The sequence below is a fragment of the Mesocricetus auratus genome, unplaced genomic scaffold (genome assembly GCF_017639785.1).
Source record: "Mesocricetus auratus isolate SY011 unplaced genomic scaffold, BCM_Maur_2.0 Super-Scaffold_4256, whole genome shotgun sequence".
Lineage (NCBI taxonomy): Eukaryota > Metazoa > Chordata > Mammalia > Rodentia > Cricetidae > Mesocricetus > Mesocricetus auratus.
In genome coordinates, this window is record NW_024429182.1 from 90,973,563 (window position 1) to 90,989,459 (window position 15,897).

The following is a 15,897-nucleotide window of genomic DNA, read 5'->3' on the forward strand; positions in this document are numbered from 1 at the left end:
GAACACAGAGAGCGGCTCTTCCAAGGCTGTGCCCAAAACTCAGGCCTGATGCCCCCCCAAAATGGCTTCCTACTTCCCAAGATGAATTGAAGGAGTCCCTGGAATGCTACTGTCTGCATTTGAGGTTAAGTGCAGGAGACTTGTCTCACCACAGCTGTTGGCATAAGAGTGAGGAACACCCAGACCCATGAGAACCTCTGGACCCCAGAGCCCTGGGTTGCACAGGGAGAGTTCAGCTCAGCCTCTGGAGTTATCTGTGGGCCTGCAGTTAGCTTCCAACTGAGGTTTCACTCAGGCTGGACTTCGTAGGATTCAGAGAGACCAGAGAATGAGACAGGTGCTTGGATGATACTAGGTCAGCTGTGTGCTGGCTTCATCGTGGGCCACAGCAAGCAGGACCAGCTGCTACGGGAACACTTCCAGTGCCAGCAAACGGCAAGCCCCCGGGGCACTATGGCACACAGATGGCCCTGTCTGAAGGGAACCCAGCACTCATCTGCTTGGCAGAACTGGAATAGAGAACAGCTTCACAAGAAGAGCTACTTCCTGTACACGGTCCCAGTGTACAGAAACCTGTGCTGTTTTCCTGGGACTTAGGCCAAGGAGGGAATGGATCTAATAAAGATGAACAGACCTCGGGAACAGATTCCTACAGCAAAAGCCAAGCATGCTCCTCAACTATGGCTGCACTTACTGGTCTGGGCCCAGACACTGAACTAACAGATGCTGAACAGAAGGCTCAGAAGACCCGCCAGGCCACAGGAACCCACCCACAATGGCTCTGACGGCTCACCCGGACTTTGGCTGTGGTGGTCAGAGGTGTGTAAGCTGGCGAGGCCATTTTATCCCGCTTTTCCTGTTCAGCCTCAGGACCAATTAGGGCGTTGAACTTGGTGGTCAGATGGCGCCTGAGGAGCGTCTTCTGTGGGGGGATGTTAAGAAGCATAGCCAGGGTGTCTCCAGTGAAGCGTGGCTCTAGGATCTAAAGAGAAAGCACAAACACGCCTAGATGGTGGCTACTGTAGAATGTCCTGGGTGGGAGGGGCGGGGGCAGTAAGGACTTGTTCCCTGGGCCTCTGGAACACAGTCTGTGTTCTGTGTCCCACCCACTCTGTCTCCCCAGCATGAGACCTGGCTTTGAGCAGACTAGCATGTTTGTTGACTGACCACTTCATCTCCACAGGCTAGCAGACAGAGAGCAGGCCTCTTTGATAAGCCTATTTTCCAGTCTTGTCTGATGGCATCTAAGCCACCACCTCCACACTTCCCTTCTGGCCTTGACACTTGATAGAGTTAAGTCGTGATAAAGATCATATCTCGGCAATCAAGACATTACATATGGCCACCTCCCCCTCACTTCCCCAGCCCCAGGTTCCTCTGGGAACAGGTGGAGTTGCCCTGCCCAGGATGGGTCTAATGCAGCCACCATCCTAACTGGGACCCTCTGGACTGGAGCTGGGGAAGCTCTTGCAGAAGCCATTTTGGTTCTTTGTGTAAGGTACAGTAGTACTCAACCAGAAACACTATGAGATTTCAAATTCTGTAAAAATGGTTCAGATGAAGTGTTACAAAAGGAACTGGGCTGAAACACTCATGTGTTCCTTCTCTCCTCTGAACTGCGGGTGTCATGTGACCAGCTATCCCACACATCTGCTGCTTCAACTGACTGCCTATAATCGAGCTAAAATAAACCCCTTCTTCCTTATGTTGCTTCTCGTCGGGATACTTTTAACACAGCAACAGAAACAAAACCAGGATGGACAGGAGGTTTTAGAATGGCCCACTTTACACCAGAGCATGTGGGCGGGTCCAGAGAGCCACTCACAATCAGTCCGCCATGCACACCACTCCCTCGAAGGTTGGGTGCATACTCTGCCAGGTCCACAGATCGCAGCCACTCCATTACCCTGTGGTTGGACCACTGCACAACTTCTGAAGGAGAAAGGTTACTCTGTGATGGAGGAGAGTGAAGAAATTAGGCTCCATGTTGTCCTCTGTGGGGTCCAAAAGTCTTGTCCCAGATGCTTCACCGTGACAGCAGATTCTTAGGCCTTGCAATCTAGGCCAACCAGGTGACTTGCCTGAGAACCTGCCCAGTTCTAAGAAATCAGTATCTTTTTGAATTCTGCTGCAGAGTTTATACTTAAATATCTGACTTCATCATCCTGTTATGACCTAGCCTTTTAGATAACTTTGGCACAAATAAATGAAGACGTGGGTTTTTATTCTGTGATCCAACAGAATTTTAAAGATTCAATTATAAGCCAAGTATTTTCTAGGTAAAAGTACTCTCTGGCATGGGCAAGTGTTTTAAGGGAATCCACATTAAGATAGTGCAGCTGGGTACTGAGAGATAGCTCAGCAGTGTAGGGTGCTGCTTATTGCTCTTCTAGAGGACCCAGGTTCAGCTCCCATGCCAGATGGCTCACAACCATCTATAATCCCAGCCCCAAGAGATCAGATGTCTTCTTCTGGCCTCTATGAGTACATATATATCATATATACATACACAAAAATTAAAAGTAAATCTTTTTTGTAAAATATAATAATGTTTACATATTTTCACATGGCCTGTGGGCTTCAAAAGGGTCAGCACTCACAAAGAAGGCTTGCAAGATTTATTTGTTCAGTAGCTTGGAAATAAGAGGACAGAAGACAAAAGTGGGGATTTTAAATCCCTAAAGAACCAGAGTCAGGCCAGTTACCCATAAAAGAGGAGGTCTATGTGAGCCGTAGGCATTCAGTTTGGGGCCCACCGGGAAGTCCTGAAGTTTATAGAACATTATTATGTGTATCATTTATATGTGGTCCTTTACATTTGTCGACACTATTTCCCCTCTAGTAAGATCCTACCTGTCTAGGCTGAAGGTTAGTTAATCTTATACCAACAAAGAGAGCAACACACTATGAACTGTCCAGTACTTTGGAACCCTGTGCCCTCCAGTACCCTGGATCTTGCCACCTCTGACACCATGTTTCCATATTGTCTTTCCTCCCCTCCACCCCCACCCCCGGTTTTATGTCATAACAAATCATTGGGCTATTATGATGACTTGGGTGGGGGATCAGAGTTTTAGTGACTACCATTAGACACAAAGTGTAGGCAATAGGGCACTTACAGATACCAGAATCTTAAGTACCATGGTCCATTTTGTGATGGTGTCATCCTCATTTTCTCAGACATGATATTCCAGGTGTCCTGACCCAGGGCCACCTGGACAGCTAGTACACTCCCTCACCTCATCAGCAGGCCTCCTGTGCAGGCAGTGCGGGTTGAACTTATTGACATGTAGCACGTGAATAGCACATTTGATGCTGAGATGATGTAGTTGGCTGGTGACTTTTAAGAAGAGTAGATCATTCTGGAAGAGAAAGGTTCTGGTTGACAAGGCAGTTTCCAAGGTGACAAAAGACTGCAGCAGTTCTCTCCTGATCAAACACAGACATAATTTCCACATCGCAGATGCTCATAACATCTCAACAGCTCCGCTTACCACCATGGTTTGTACGCTGGCATTTTGCATGCCTAATGTAATAGCAGTACTATATCAGAACCTTAACAATGTGAGGAGGGGGGAGGGGTCAAGCTTAAAACAACTATCATAGGGACTGAGTGCTCACTGGAACAACAGACATACCTAAGGGGAAATCAAATCCTTACCACAGTTAGGTATTGCAGCATTCGGCCATCAACTCTCGACTCATGAAATTGGTCTTTGTATTGGGGTAAGCCAATATCATCAAGCCACCCTACAAAAGCAGAGATGTTAGGATTCATAAGAACAGTCAGTGTGAGTACCAAGGGGAAAGGCGACAAAGGCTCCTGTTTTATTCCAAAGCACTAGGAATCCACCATCTTTCATAAGAAAGCTGCCATCTTTGGGGAAAAATGCAATGGGAAATTATTTTGCCCTTTGGAACAACCAGAAACATTCTTAATAAATATAGGTCTGTCCTTACGTGTCACCCAAATGTGGTCAAGCAGTGCAGACTTCTCCTCTTGCTTGGCATTGATAGCTTTCACAGCTAAAACCAGCTTCTTCCTATGGAGGGGGTGTTTAATCCCTAACTCCTGAAAGCAAAAGATGAACATGTGAAATTTGGCAGACAACTTGTCCTCAGGGGATGTCATGTCATGATAGAGATGCTTGAGGGTGGTGGTAGATCTTTTCACAGTGGCCTGAGATGTTAACCTGAAGCAGTAGGGAGGGAATCTCAGCCTTCCCTGGCCACCCTCTGTGTACATGGAGTAGATGGACGCCACCAACTTGCCATGCACTAGTCCCCATGCACTGTCCTAGGGGAAAGTAGGGGCAGTTTCTCTTCATGCTCAGCCCTTACCTTTTCCATGTCCTGAGGGGTAGCTGTAAGTAGTGTATGGCCAGATGTCACCCACTGTCTGGCAAAAATCACATACTGAGCCAGGCCGAAATCCTCTAGCCATGCACATACACGTTCGGTGCTCCACTGGGCAAAGGGGGCATTGGCATCGCTGGGAAACAGAGGGAGAGTGTGCTTCTGTTATAAGGAACCAGGGCTTTGTACAACACAATGCCTCAGAAAAAAGCTTTTTAAAAGAGCCAACAAGGCGAACGGCATTATAGCACATGTTTGTAAGACTCTAGAGCCACCTTAATAACAGGTTGTATGTTTCAACTGCAGCTTTTCTGAGCATGGGGTAGCCTCCATGATCCCCAGGGGCATGTTTAGTGCACAAAGGTGGAGAAATGCACTGAACACCCATGAGCAAATCATTTTGTGTCCGTAAGACTCAACACTTTTGCTTGGGAAACTATGAAAAGACAGTCCATATTCTAACACAAAAAGAGGGAAAACCCAAGCCAAAGCTCTTCTAACTTACAGCAGTGAGTACCTTATTTACAATGAAATTTCTACTATAATCAACATACATGCTATGTCTACCAGTGCTTATTAATAACATCGGTCTGAGAGATTATTCAGCTAAGAATGAATAAAATTAGTACAGCTTTAGAAAAGTAGAAATAAAGAACTCAGTTCTTTTCAGATGACACGATTTTCCACCTAGAAACCCACAAAAGCCCAGTCATTGGAATATGCAATGAGAATTACATGCAAATGTCAATTTTCTAGATATTAGCCATACAGATAACACAGCTTTTATGAAAACAATGAAGCACATCATCATCAAACCAACTAAATCATAACCTTCCTAGGTACTGCCGCAAGAAGGATGGACACTCTGGCTGTGTGTCAGGCTGGGTAAAGATACAGTGGGGTGAAATCATTGCAACATTCAACTAAGCAACATAAAAGAAAATATGAATAAAAAAAGAGCTGGGTGATGTTCCTAGACAAGACTAGGTATTAAAAACCATTCATTCTTAAGGACATCAATTTTTCATTTGAAGTGTAAATGCAACGGCAGATTCGAAGTCCCAACTGAGTTACAGAAAAGGGTGGACAAAACAACTTCATATCCAGTTTTATATATCAATGGGGATTTATGGATCTAGGACACTAGTTATTCAGAGCGATTCCCTTATAGCAAAGAACAGTTCTCCCCTGGTACCCATGGAGGATGGATTCCAGGAGGATGCTCCAGCCCCAGATATAAAATATAATGCTTGCATATAACCTACACACATCCTCCCAAATACTTTAAATAATACCCCAATTACTTGTCACACCTAATGCAACATAAATGGCACATATGTACGTACATACAGATGTTATATTTTATTGTTAGAAAGAAGTCCATGCAGATCCAGTACAATCTATATAACCGTTGTAGAACCACCTATATTGTCTAGCCTCGTTCAGTTCAATTGGTAGATACAGAAGTCCTGGATGTCTAGGGCCAGCTGCACCCCTACCATGCAGGAATGATTTTAAGAACTTTTTGAATACCTGGATAAGCTGTCCTTACACAGAGAATTCCTTAAAGGACCAGAAAGAAACGAGTATTCTAGTATAAATACTGGGATATGTAATGAACACTCCTAGCCTAGAGATGAGGTCTAATGCAGCTTATACTGACCTCAGACTCAATATGTAGCTAAGGATGACCTTGAACCTCTGATCCTTCTGCCTTCTCCAACTCAGGATTTCTGAGATTACAGGTGTGCACCATTATGCCCACTTTCTGCAGGGATGGAACTCAGGGCTTTATACATGCTAGGCAAGCACTCTACAATAGCATTATATCACCAGCCCTCATTTTTTTTTATTATAAGAACTAATAAAACAGCATCCGCTAGCAACACAATTTACAACTGGCACTGTCATGTGCATTTTCAGAACCACTAGTGATATTTCAGAAACTTTCTATTAAGTAATATATAAAGGATAATACCACACAGCTCAAGTTTTAAAGTGTCGTGATCAGTCTTAGACTTTTGAGTTGACAAGACCCCTTAAATGGTGTGTTGATGTTAATATAAGGTGAGTCACATGAACTCACTGTAAGAAGGTTGTCATTTCTTGCTCATCTTATATACTGTACTGACATCAATAAAGACAGCATAAGTCTGATGCCCCTGCTGGAAGGAATGAATCTGACTTTGACAGTGAGTATGGGAAGGAGGAAATCAACTATATCTGCAGTAGGGAGCATCTGCTTAGAAATGCCTCCTGATGCCAAAGTTCTGAAGGGAAATGTTCTCAGTAAGTACATCAACTTGGAAAGCCTACAAAATTTGAGAATGTACCACATAGGCTCAGATTTGAATACTTGTCCCCCAGCTGGTGGCGCTGCTGGGATAGGCTTAGGAGGTATAGGCTTGCTGAATGGAAGTCTGTTACTGGGAATAGGCTTTGAGCTTATTTGGGTAACTCTGATACCCAAACAAAAAACAAAGATATCGGTGAACCTCGTTATATATAAATATGAAAATTCCATTTATGGAAGTATTGTTAATGAAACTAAATTCTGGTACAAGCCCCAAACTCTCTCACCCATAATTCCAAGACATGGCTTAACTTCAATATGTGGAGAGTGGACAGAAATCTATAAAGAAGACAATAATTAAAACTGGCCCACAAACTAAACCACCAAATATGAAAATTAAACTGACAAACACTGTAAGCTGACCTGTAAGAGTAGAGAAAATTAAACAGAGAAAAAATTTGAATGCAGAGTTTTGGTAAGGCTATGGTGGCATCACTCTCCCTACATAGTGTGCCATGAGATAAAAGTCAGTAAGATGTTACCTGGGGGAATGAAAATACAAAAATTGTTTTTCCATGATCTGAAATTTTCTATAAAACTTTGTCAAAATACCTTAATTTTCATTGGAAAAAGAATTAGTGCCAGTGGCAACCTTTGGTAAAAGATTATGCATTAAATAACTACAAATTATGCAGCAGAGGACACTGCCATATAATTATATTTTCCTTACAGGTAATAATTCTTTCCACAGGGACAATTTGTATTTGTTACCATAGGCATTGTAAAGACAAATAGAGCAAGTGCACTAGGACCTCCTCATTCTTCTTCCCTGCATCATCCATTGGCACAGCCAACAAGTAAAAGACATTCCAGCAGATCAGCCCTGCAGTGCAGCAAAGGAAGTTCCCTAGTTCCCCTAGGCCCTGGAGTGATAGGAGCACAACAAACTGGCTAGGGAAATGCCTGCTGGTCTTATAAATGCTCTTCTACCCTGGTGTAAAGATTCCCCTGCTGCACTCAATTCTTAAAGACACAACACAGAAGCTTTCTGTACCTTTACTTTCTCATCTCTGAAAACCCAGAAACAAAATGTCTAAATTAGAAAAACTGCTAGGCAAATGACAATATCTAATTGTGAAATATATAGATAAGCTTTCTTCAGCTCCAAACTAAAGGATAGCTTTTCAGATGGTGCCCTTAGATTCCCTATCCCTCAAAGGCTGCTATTTCCTGAGGATATACATCAGAGATTATTGGGTCTACTACTACCCTCCTCCTTTGATCATGGATTATAACTCAGGTGTAACAACATCCATCAGTGAGAGGTAAATGTGGGAAGGTCCTGTGTCTCAAACACTACGAGGATCTGGCAAAGTCTTGAAATTTGGGAGTGGTAATAAGTCAAGGATTCCTTCCTCGAGCAGGGGCGTGGGGCGCACCAGGTCTGTGAATAACAGAGCCTGTTTCAGGAAATGCTCTTTTCTCTTTGTTGGAAAACTGCTATTTCTGAGAACTAGAATTTGCATCATGAGCATCTCCTGAACCTCTTTCCTTGGTGTGATCCAATCCTGAGGACAAACAAAAGAGTTCATTTCACGTTGGTTAGATTTTAAGGAGCACATTCCAGTCCTGTGAAAGACCCCAAAACACCAAAGGTGGCTCTGCAAACTGGGCTTCCGGAGACTCTGTTCGGGGTGCCTGTGTCACGGAGGCTGCTGGCAGGGAAAGGGGTTTCACTGAACATGAGCAAGGATCCACAAGTTTGTGGGAAACTATCTCTCAGAACAGAGAGAACAAAAGCAAGGGAGTAAGAAGAATGACAGAAGAGTTGCATCAGGGACACCTCCAAACAGATTTGCTGTTTTTGTGAATTTTTCTACTAGGGCATGATGGGGCAGCCATGTGAAACTCAGCATTTTTAGCAGCCATGCATATTTTAGCAGTCCCCTTCAGTTACCAGCCTTCAGCTCCGTTTGCTGCAGTGTAGTTATCGGGAATACTGGCAGATGCAGGATGCCCCAAGACTCTCCAAAGACAAGAGGATACTGACCCTTGGGTGGCCATGGGGCGGATGCCTGGCTTAGATGTACAAGAGCTCACATAATTCTCCCAGAAATTTTAATGCTTATTTTTGATGCCCGTTTCACATGTGGGGAGTGGAGGGAGGGGCAGAGGCCACATAACAGTGTGCAGCTTGCAGTGAGGCATGGATAAGCAGTGAGAGCAGCCAACCTTTGGGATTCCAGAATCTGCTCTGCTTCACTTCACAAGAGCTTCACAGTCCAGTGTCAATGAGTGAGAACAGAGCAGAGCCGTGAACAAACTTTCTGATGGTTAATACTGTCAAGAGGACAGGATCTCTTACCACCTAGAAGACAAGTCTCTGGGCACTTCTGTGAGAGATTCTGGGTTAGGTTAATAGACACAGTAAGACCCATCCTAAATTTAGGCAGCATCATCCCATCAGCTGGGTCCCAGACTGGATAAAAAGGAAGGAGTTAGCTGCGCATCAGCATTCATCTCATCTCTTTCTGCTTCCTGGCTGAGGATGTGAGCAGCCACAACCTCAAGATCCTGCCGCCATGCCTTCCCCATCATAGTAGACTGTAAGTCAGAATGAGCTCCTTTCTCAAGCTGCATGTCAGGTTTGGTGTTTTTCTGTCTTTTTTTTCCCCAAAAGCTAGAAAAGTAACTAATACAGCTTTTCTACCCCAACCCTGGCCAGCTGCAGGGAGTTTCATGCTTTACCTCAGTACCTGTGAGTGTGGGCAATAGGTAAGTTCTCTATATGAAAGACTCCTGCCTTTAGCCTCTGAGGCTGTGGAACACCCAGCCCTGCTCACACTACATCCTGGTGAGGATTTCACAAAGCTCTTTGCAGATGAGCTGGATAGAGCCTTACCATTTCTGTCCTTTGGTGTCCCTGGTCCTAGAAAGTCTTGGCCCTGCAGTTGCCCGGAGCCCACCTCGTCGAAACTCTGCCATCCCTGGTGCATCAGTGTTGAAATTTCCTGACTGAGTTCTTCGGATTCTGCATGGAGAGGAAGCCAAAGTGACTGTGAGGGTTAGACAGGTCAGGCTAATGGTTTGACGCAATGCCTTTCCCAGTCCCTATCCTGAAGCCAGGAAAGATGACCTATAACAGTGCGTCTACCAGACTTTGAGATTCAATGCTAAGCCTAACTCTGGGATTTGAGCCAGTCCTCACAGGATCAAAGTGAAGGCTGATGCCTTTGAGGAGATTCCAGCTCCTGCCTCTGTGCAGAATCAATCAGTTGGACTAGCAAGTACTCGGCTTTTGGTCTTTAAAAGATTTTGAAACCCAGACTGGCTCCTAAGAAAAGAAGGACCCAGTCTTATCTGTGCATCTCCAGAAGGCTAGGTATGAGCTGTGAATAGGAGCAGGGTATGTGGGACATATGGGTACCTAGAATGAAAGACACGTGGCAACTAGCTCTATTTAATGCCTGCCTGCCACATTTCTCTGCAAAGTAACTTACATTCTTCTCTCTGACTGTGACCATTCTGCTTTGCAGCTATGCAAATGTGTGATGGAGCAGGGACACATACAGCATCTGCCTTGTCTAAGCATGTGATTACGACCATTACCACCAACTTACTTTCCCCAGAACTTCTTGATGCCTTTGGGGCTCCGTTTGCCATCTGGTGTCAGGGGAGACTGGGGACTTGACTCAGTACCAGATGAAGTAGATGAGAGTTCAGTGGTCAAGACTGTATCTTCCCAGCCACTTTCTGTTTCTCCTAAGGTGGGCAGGATGGAAACGTATGTGAATGAGAGTGAGAGGGACCTCAGAACCCCACCCCTACCCCTACAGCAGAGAGCTATCCTTCTGTGGGAGTCAAGACCACTCTTCCCAGTGTTGCCTTTAGGACAGAGCTTTATCCCACAGCACTGGGAACCAAAAGAGCTCAAAAGGACCTCCAAGGCCCCTCACTAAGAACTACTGAGGCCAATGTTTCAAATCGAGGTGATTTAATGTCTTCAATTTTAAGGTTTTGGGGTCTAAGTAATTGTAGACTATTCAAACAAGGAGCTGGCTATATAATCAGAGGGAGACTTTGGAACGTGGGCAGGGCAATAGAAATGGAAAACAAAGGAATTCTTACATTCTACGTCACCTGGAACAGTCACAGTACCTAATACGGGAGCACTGACACTCCAGCTGCGATCTCCAGCAACCCAGAATCAGAGAGGCCACATGAAGAAGCAAGAGAGGCAAAGTCCAGCCCAACAGTAACGGGGAAGCAAAGAAATAAAAAGAGTATCATCGAGCAAAAAAGAAAAACTCAAACAGAAACGGAAACAATCCCACAAAGGACAAGGCAAAGGGTGATCAAGTTTGGCCCACAGGGTCAGCATGCTAAGAAGAGGTATCAGGACAAAGGGTCCTGGTGCCACTTCCTTAACAAGCTGAGGTATCCATGGGCAGTGAGGAAGGGCCAGCAGCGGGGGAGGGGAGACACTCTGCATCATAGGTAGCCCCTGCCAGGACTCACACTACAATGACCCCAAACAGTCTGAGTATAACTGAACACAGTCATTTAAGGGTTTATCTGGAGCTATAGAAGCCCAGAGCACAATTGAATTTTTGAGAACTAAAGCATAAGGTGGCCTAGGGAATAGGGAGGTAGATGAATTGGGGGTAGGTAGGGAGAACTCTGTGAACACCAAAACAGTCGCTCCTAGACCACATCAGATCCGCTGCTACTGACCAAATCTAAATACTCTAACGTGGGAGCCTGCATACTGTCAGTCTAGTGGTAACACGGGCTGTATCAAAGGCAGATAGATGTGTGAGAGTGACCAGGATAACAGATGAAGAAAGCAGGGTATGAAGACTAAATGGAGATGTTTAAAAGGAAGAGGACAAAAAGCAGTGGTGGGGAGGACAGGCAGGGATTCGAGGAAGAATGGACAGAGGAGAGGATGGAGGGACAGTAACTTGGGAGACAGCTTATCCAGACAGGGAATCTTTAAAAGTGGAACCACTCTGGGACACACCCCCTACAATTCCTAACCGTGGGCTGCAGTTATAGCTACAGTGACAGCAAGTGCTAAGGACAGAGTTTCTGAAGCCACCAACCCAGGGCTGGACACTTACTCAGCTTCAGCAGGCTGCTCCCTGAAGAGTCAGGCTGGGGGGAGCCAGTAGGAGGAGACTTAGCAGCTTCTCCATTGGGCATGGTTCCTGAGAGCTTCCCAGGTAATGTAGGGTATTTCTGCTCCACCAGGAAAGAGCTGTCCTATTGGAAGGAGAGACGCCAAATTAAACATCAGACTTCAGCTCAAACCAATCAGGAAATCTGTACATAAACTCTTTCAGCAAGAGTTACTTTTCATTTAGCTTGTCTCAAAGATCCTTCTAGGATTGCCTCTCCTAGTCCAGAAGAAAGGTAAAGATTTACTCATACAGTGAAAACAGAGACAGCATCAAACCCAAATCCAGAGATGACTGTAACTGCTTGAAAAAAAAAAAAAAAAAAAAAAGAGCCCTGTGCCATTTGTCCCATATTAGAGGTTCAGCAAATTCATAGTCATGAATTCTCCCTGGGATCTTCAAAAACACAATCCATAGTTTGCTGGAGGGAGAGGAGAGCAAGGGAAGTCTGGTCCAGGTTTCCCTGCTCTCCCCATATTTGCTTTCCTATGGTGAGGAGAGTGAGGCTTTTGCTAAGTAAGACCCTTAGTCACCTCAGACCAAGGCAGATCTCTGCCATGAGCATAGATTATACTGAACCATGACTGATGGAAGGTCATGCTACAGCAGTAATGTGAGAGTCTAAATTTGAAATAACACCAGGAAAAGTCAGTCTTGTGATAATAGTTCTTTTGTTCAATGTCATATTAAGACAAAGCAAGAACCTAGGTATACATTTAGGAGGCTGGAGACTACAATCCAACCCAGTTCTACTAGGAACTTAGAATCACCACTTTGATGCAACAAGTCTGGTGGTTGGATCCTGGCTAAAATGAAACCCCAAAGAAGCAGAGTGATTAGGAAAAAAAAAAAGACTAGCACTTATTTTGTCAAGAAGGATACAAAGATCACTAACACTACAAACCTGAGAAAAACATATAATGCACTGAAAGTGTGAGGATAAAGAAAAATGAAATGACATCATTGAGAGACTCAACCATGGATCAGATTGGACCCAGAAGAAAAGTAATATGAGAGGTAAAACCAATTTTAAAACTGGCAAGTTAGAATGGGGTTGGGTGACTGCCAAGACCAAGACGCCCCTTTGAAGCTTCGTTCCCTGCAAGTCAAGTGAGGAAGACATTTCTGAATTCAGTTTGCTTCCATGTTTGAAATTCAGTTCATTCACTGCACACTGACAAGAGCCTCCACAGATGAGCTTAGAAATGAGACATGTGGACAGAAGAGACAAGACTGTTAAAGAAATCTGATCCATGAGTAAACATGTCAGAACTTCCAGTTGAAAGCATGACATCTTCAAGCCTGTGATGACCTGCAGGGCAGAGAGGTCAGCATGATCAGACATGTGGACCAGCCCAGCAGCTTCCCAGGGCTAGCTCATGCCCTGGCAGCTGCCTCACTCTCACCCGAGGCACTATCAAAAACAACACTAACTCCCAGGCTCCTCCCTGGCCCTGGGAATCAGCCCCGCTGAAAACACACCCACTTCAGGAGTCTGTATTTTTAACAAGCGTCTTGGATTATTCTGATACTTAGTCAGATTCAGACCATGGGAAATGAGTAGTCAAAACAGAGAATTGTGAGCTGGAGAGATGGTGCTAGATACACAAGCCCAATGACCCGAGTTCAATTCCAGGAACCCACGTAAAGAGTGAGACTCAGTGGCATGTGATGAGCACTTTCGTGATGAGATGTGAGGCAGAGACAGGACAATCTCTGAGAAACTTGAAGGTTAGCTAGCCTGCAATGAGAAGGCAGCAACAGAAACAACAGCGGTCCTGCCTCAATGAAGGAGAAGGTGAAAACCCTAAGTTGTCCTCTGATGCATAGGCATGCAGAGACACAATAAAATTGTTGCTATTTTTTTTTTTAAGTTTAGAGAATCAAAGGGCCTGATACCAAGTTCCATCTTCCGTAAGAAATACAAAACGGGCCGGGCGGTGGTGGCGCATGCCTTTAATCCCAGCACTCGGGAGGCAGAGGCAGGCGGATCTCTGTGAGTTCGAGGCCGGGCTGGACCCCGATAGCCTCCAAAATAATACAGAGAAACCCTGTCTCGTAAAAACAAACAAACAAAAAAAAAAAAAAACAAAAAAAGAAATACAAAACGGGGAAGGACTTTCAATATGGGTTTTTGTGTTGTATCACCATATAAGATCCCCCAATATAAGGCCAGGACAGCAGAAAGACTCTGATCATGACCACCCAGAGATTACGCTGAAGATCTGAGGTAGAAGGAGATAATCCCTAAGCCAATGAGTGAGACTCCAGACCTATAAGGTTAACAGAGGGTAATGGAGTGGGCTCTCTGGTCTCTGCTTCAGCAAAAACTCAAAGCTGAGGGAATGACTCACTACTGGAGAAAGAAGTGCCATGTCAAGGCAGGACAAGAAGCAGACAGGAAGACCTGACCCCAGTCCTGTTTCCTGTCTTCAAGAATAACCCCAGCAGTGGAGAGCCAAAGAACAGAGCAGAACCTATCACCCAGCTTCTTTAAATCAGAATAGAAGGGTGGCCTGCCAGCATGGAGAGGGCTAAGCTTTGGGTCAGAATGACTCAAGGAAAACCCTTTCTTTTTAACCTCTCAAACCCTCTGGCCTTTCTAACAGGGGGATAACAATTCCTCCCTTGGGCTAGCTGAAAATAATATGCACAGAGCCTAGCTGACAGCTTTTAGCAGACAAACACAAGCATAGAAAACATAACAGGCCAGGTCCAAGCAGGCCAGCAATCAAGAAGAACAGACCCTAGATTCAGAAAGGCATACCACAGGCTGCATCTAGGATATCAGGCCTATCTGTCCCAGGGTGCAATTTAAAGAATTGCTGAAGAATGAGTGTTTTTAAGTCTGCTGACCCACATACAGGGGAAGACAATGTCAGCTCTGAGAAGAAAGTATTTACAGAGGGCTGGGGGTACTCAATTCTAGTGTTGAGAGTGGAAGAGACTGACTCATTCCACAGGAGAGCAAGTCGGGTGCAGGAGACATGGCTAGCAGTTAGAAAGCAAGGGTGACTGTGACATAAGGAATACTTCAGCATAGAGAGCCTTAGTTGATGCCCAGGGACCACAGTAAGGAGACACTGTGGTGAAAGTGCTGCACCTATGGAATGGTGCTGGTGGTGTGTGTAGAGGGAAGAGGTAGTCATGTTGAGCTAAGTGAAGTTTCATAAGAATGTAATTATGATCAAAGGTGTGGGAGAGCTAGTTTCAACCTGGAATGTGTACTCTTTGTCAGCACTCCTGCATTGCTCATCTTCCACGGTCTTAAAGCATGAATGATGAACCAGCTGCATCCCCAAAGAAGCAAGTAGTCACTTACATCTGGTATTTAGAGATAAGTGTGAATGGCTTCTCTGAAGCTGAGACAAGAAGAGTGATGGCTGGGTCCCAGAGGCCACAAAACACAAGACACCGTGTCTCCAAAGCATTAGGACAGAAGAGCAGGCAGACACTTGTTCAACAATCTCCACGGCCGGAGGAAAGGCTGGCTAACCATAAGCCTGAGTGCCACAAGTACAAAAGTGAAGAGAAGCCTTTTACCAAGATATGAGGGTGCAGATGAGATCTTCCTTCCACAAAGAGTTAGAAGAGCAGACATGTCCCCAATCTGCCATAGTGGTGTGAAAGTATAAAAAGGCTTCTCAAGGCACGTGCAGTGAAGCCTTCGGTCTCCTTTAGAAAGCACAGTGCATTCCCTTACAATGCTATAGATAGTGGCTGGGTAGGGCTGACACTAATTATATGAAGCTTCCGTGTATGGTGGGGGAAATATTGGTCTACCAGTCTAGAACTGTAATCATCTGCAACTGCAGTATTCTAGGAGAAAATTGGTTCTAATGGAGTTTTTACAACATAACTTGTTTGCTGAGGGCATATGAGCACAGAAGAGGAGTGTTGCCAACATTCTTCTGTGCAGAAGATGTATAACTAAGCCAAACCTTCTTCTTCAAACATTAGTTTCTCTGAGCCTACAAAGCAGAGGTAATCATGATACAAGATACAGCACAGATAATGGCAGAGAAAATGCATTATGCATATGGACTGCACATAAAACACTTCCCCTAT

The 15,897-nt window shown here is 44.9% G+C and overlaps 1 protein-coding gene across 9 annotated transcripts in view; it reads right to left on the reverse strand.

Moving 5' to 3' along the window:
• Ppfibp2 (PPFIA binding protein 2) overlaps window positions 1-15,897 on the reverse strand; it is a 139,705-nt gene that overhangs the window by 830 nt on the left and 122,978 nt on the right. For 7 of the 9 annotated variants that reach the window (XM_040756744.1, XM_040756740.1, XM_013117543.3 and 4 more), the window contains 10 exons: window positions 11,773-11,914; window positions 10,808-10,840; window positions 10,270-10,411; window positions 9,552-9,680; window positions 4,342-4,492; window positions 3,961-4,072; window positions 3,662-3,750; window positions 3,240-3,362; window positions 1,826-1,951; window positions 794-982 (listed from right to left, as the gene is read on the reverse strand). In XM_040756744.1, coding sequence (XP_040612678.1) covers window positions 794-982; window positions 1,826-1,951; window positions 3,240-3,362; window positions 3,662-3,750; window positions 3,961-4,072; window positions 4,342-4,492; window positions 9,552-9,680; window positions 10,270-10,411; window positions 10,808-10,840; window positions 11,773-11,914 — 1,236 coding nt within the window. The remainder of the gene's footprint in view (window positions 1-793; window positions 983-1,825; window positions 1,952-3,239; window positions 3,363-3,661; window positions 3,751-3,960; window positions 4,073-4,341; window positions 4,493-9,551; window positions 9,681-10,269; window positions 10,412-10,807; window positions 10,841-11,772; window positions 11,915-15,897) is intronic. The other 2 variants (XM_040756749.1, XM_013117545.3) reach the window with 1 other exon arrangement.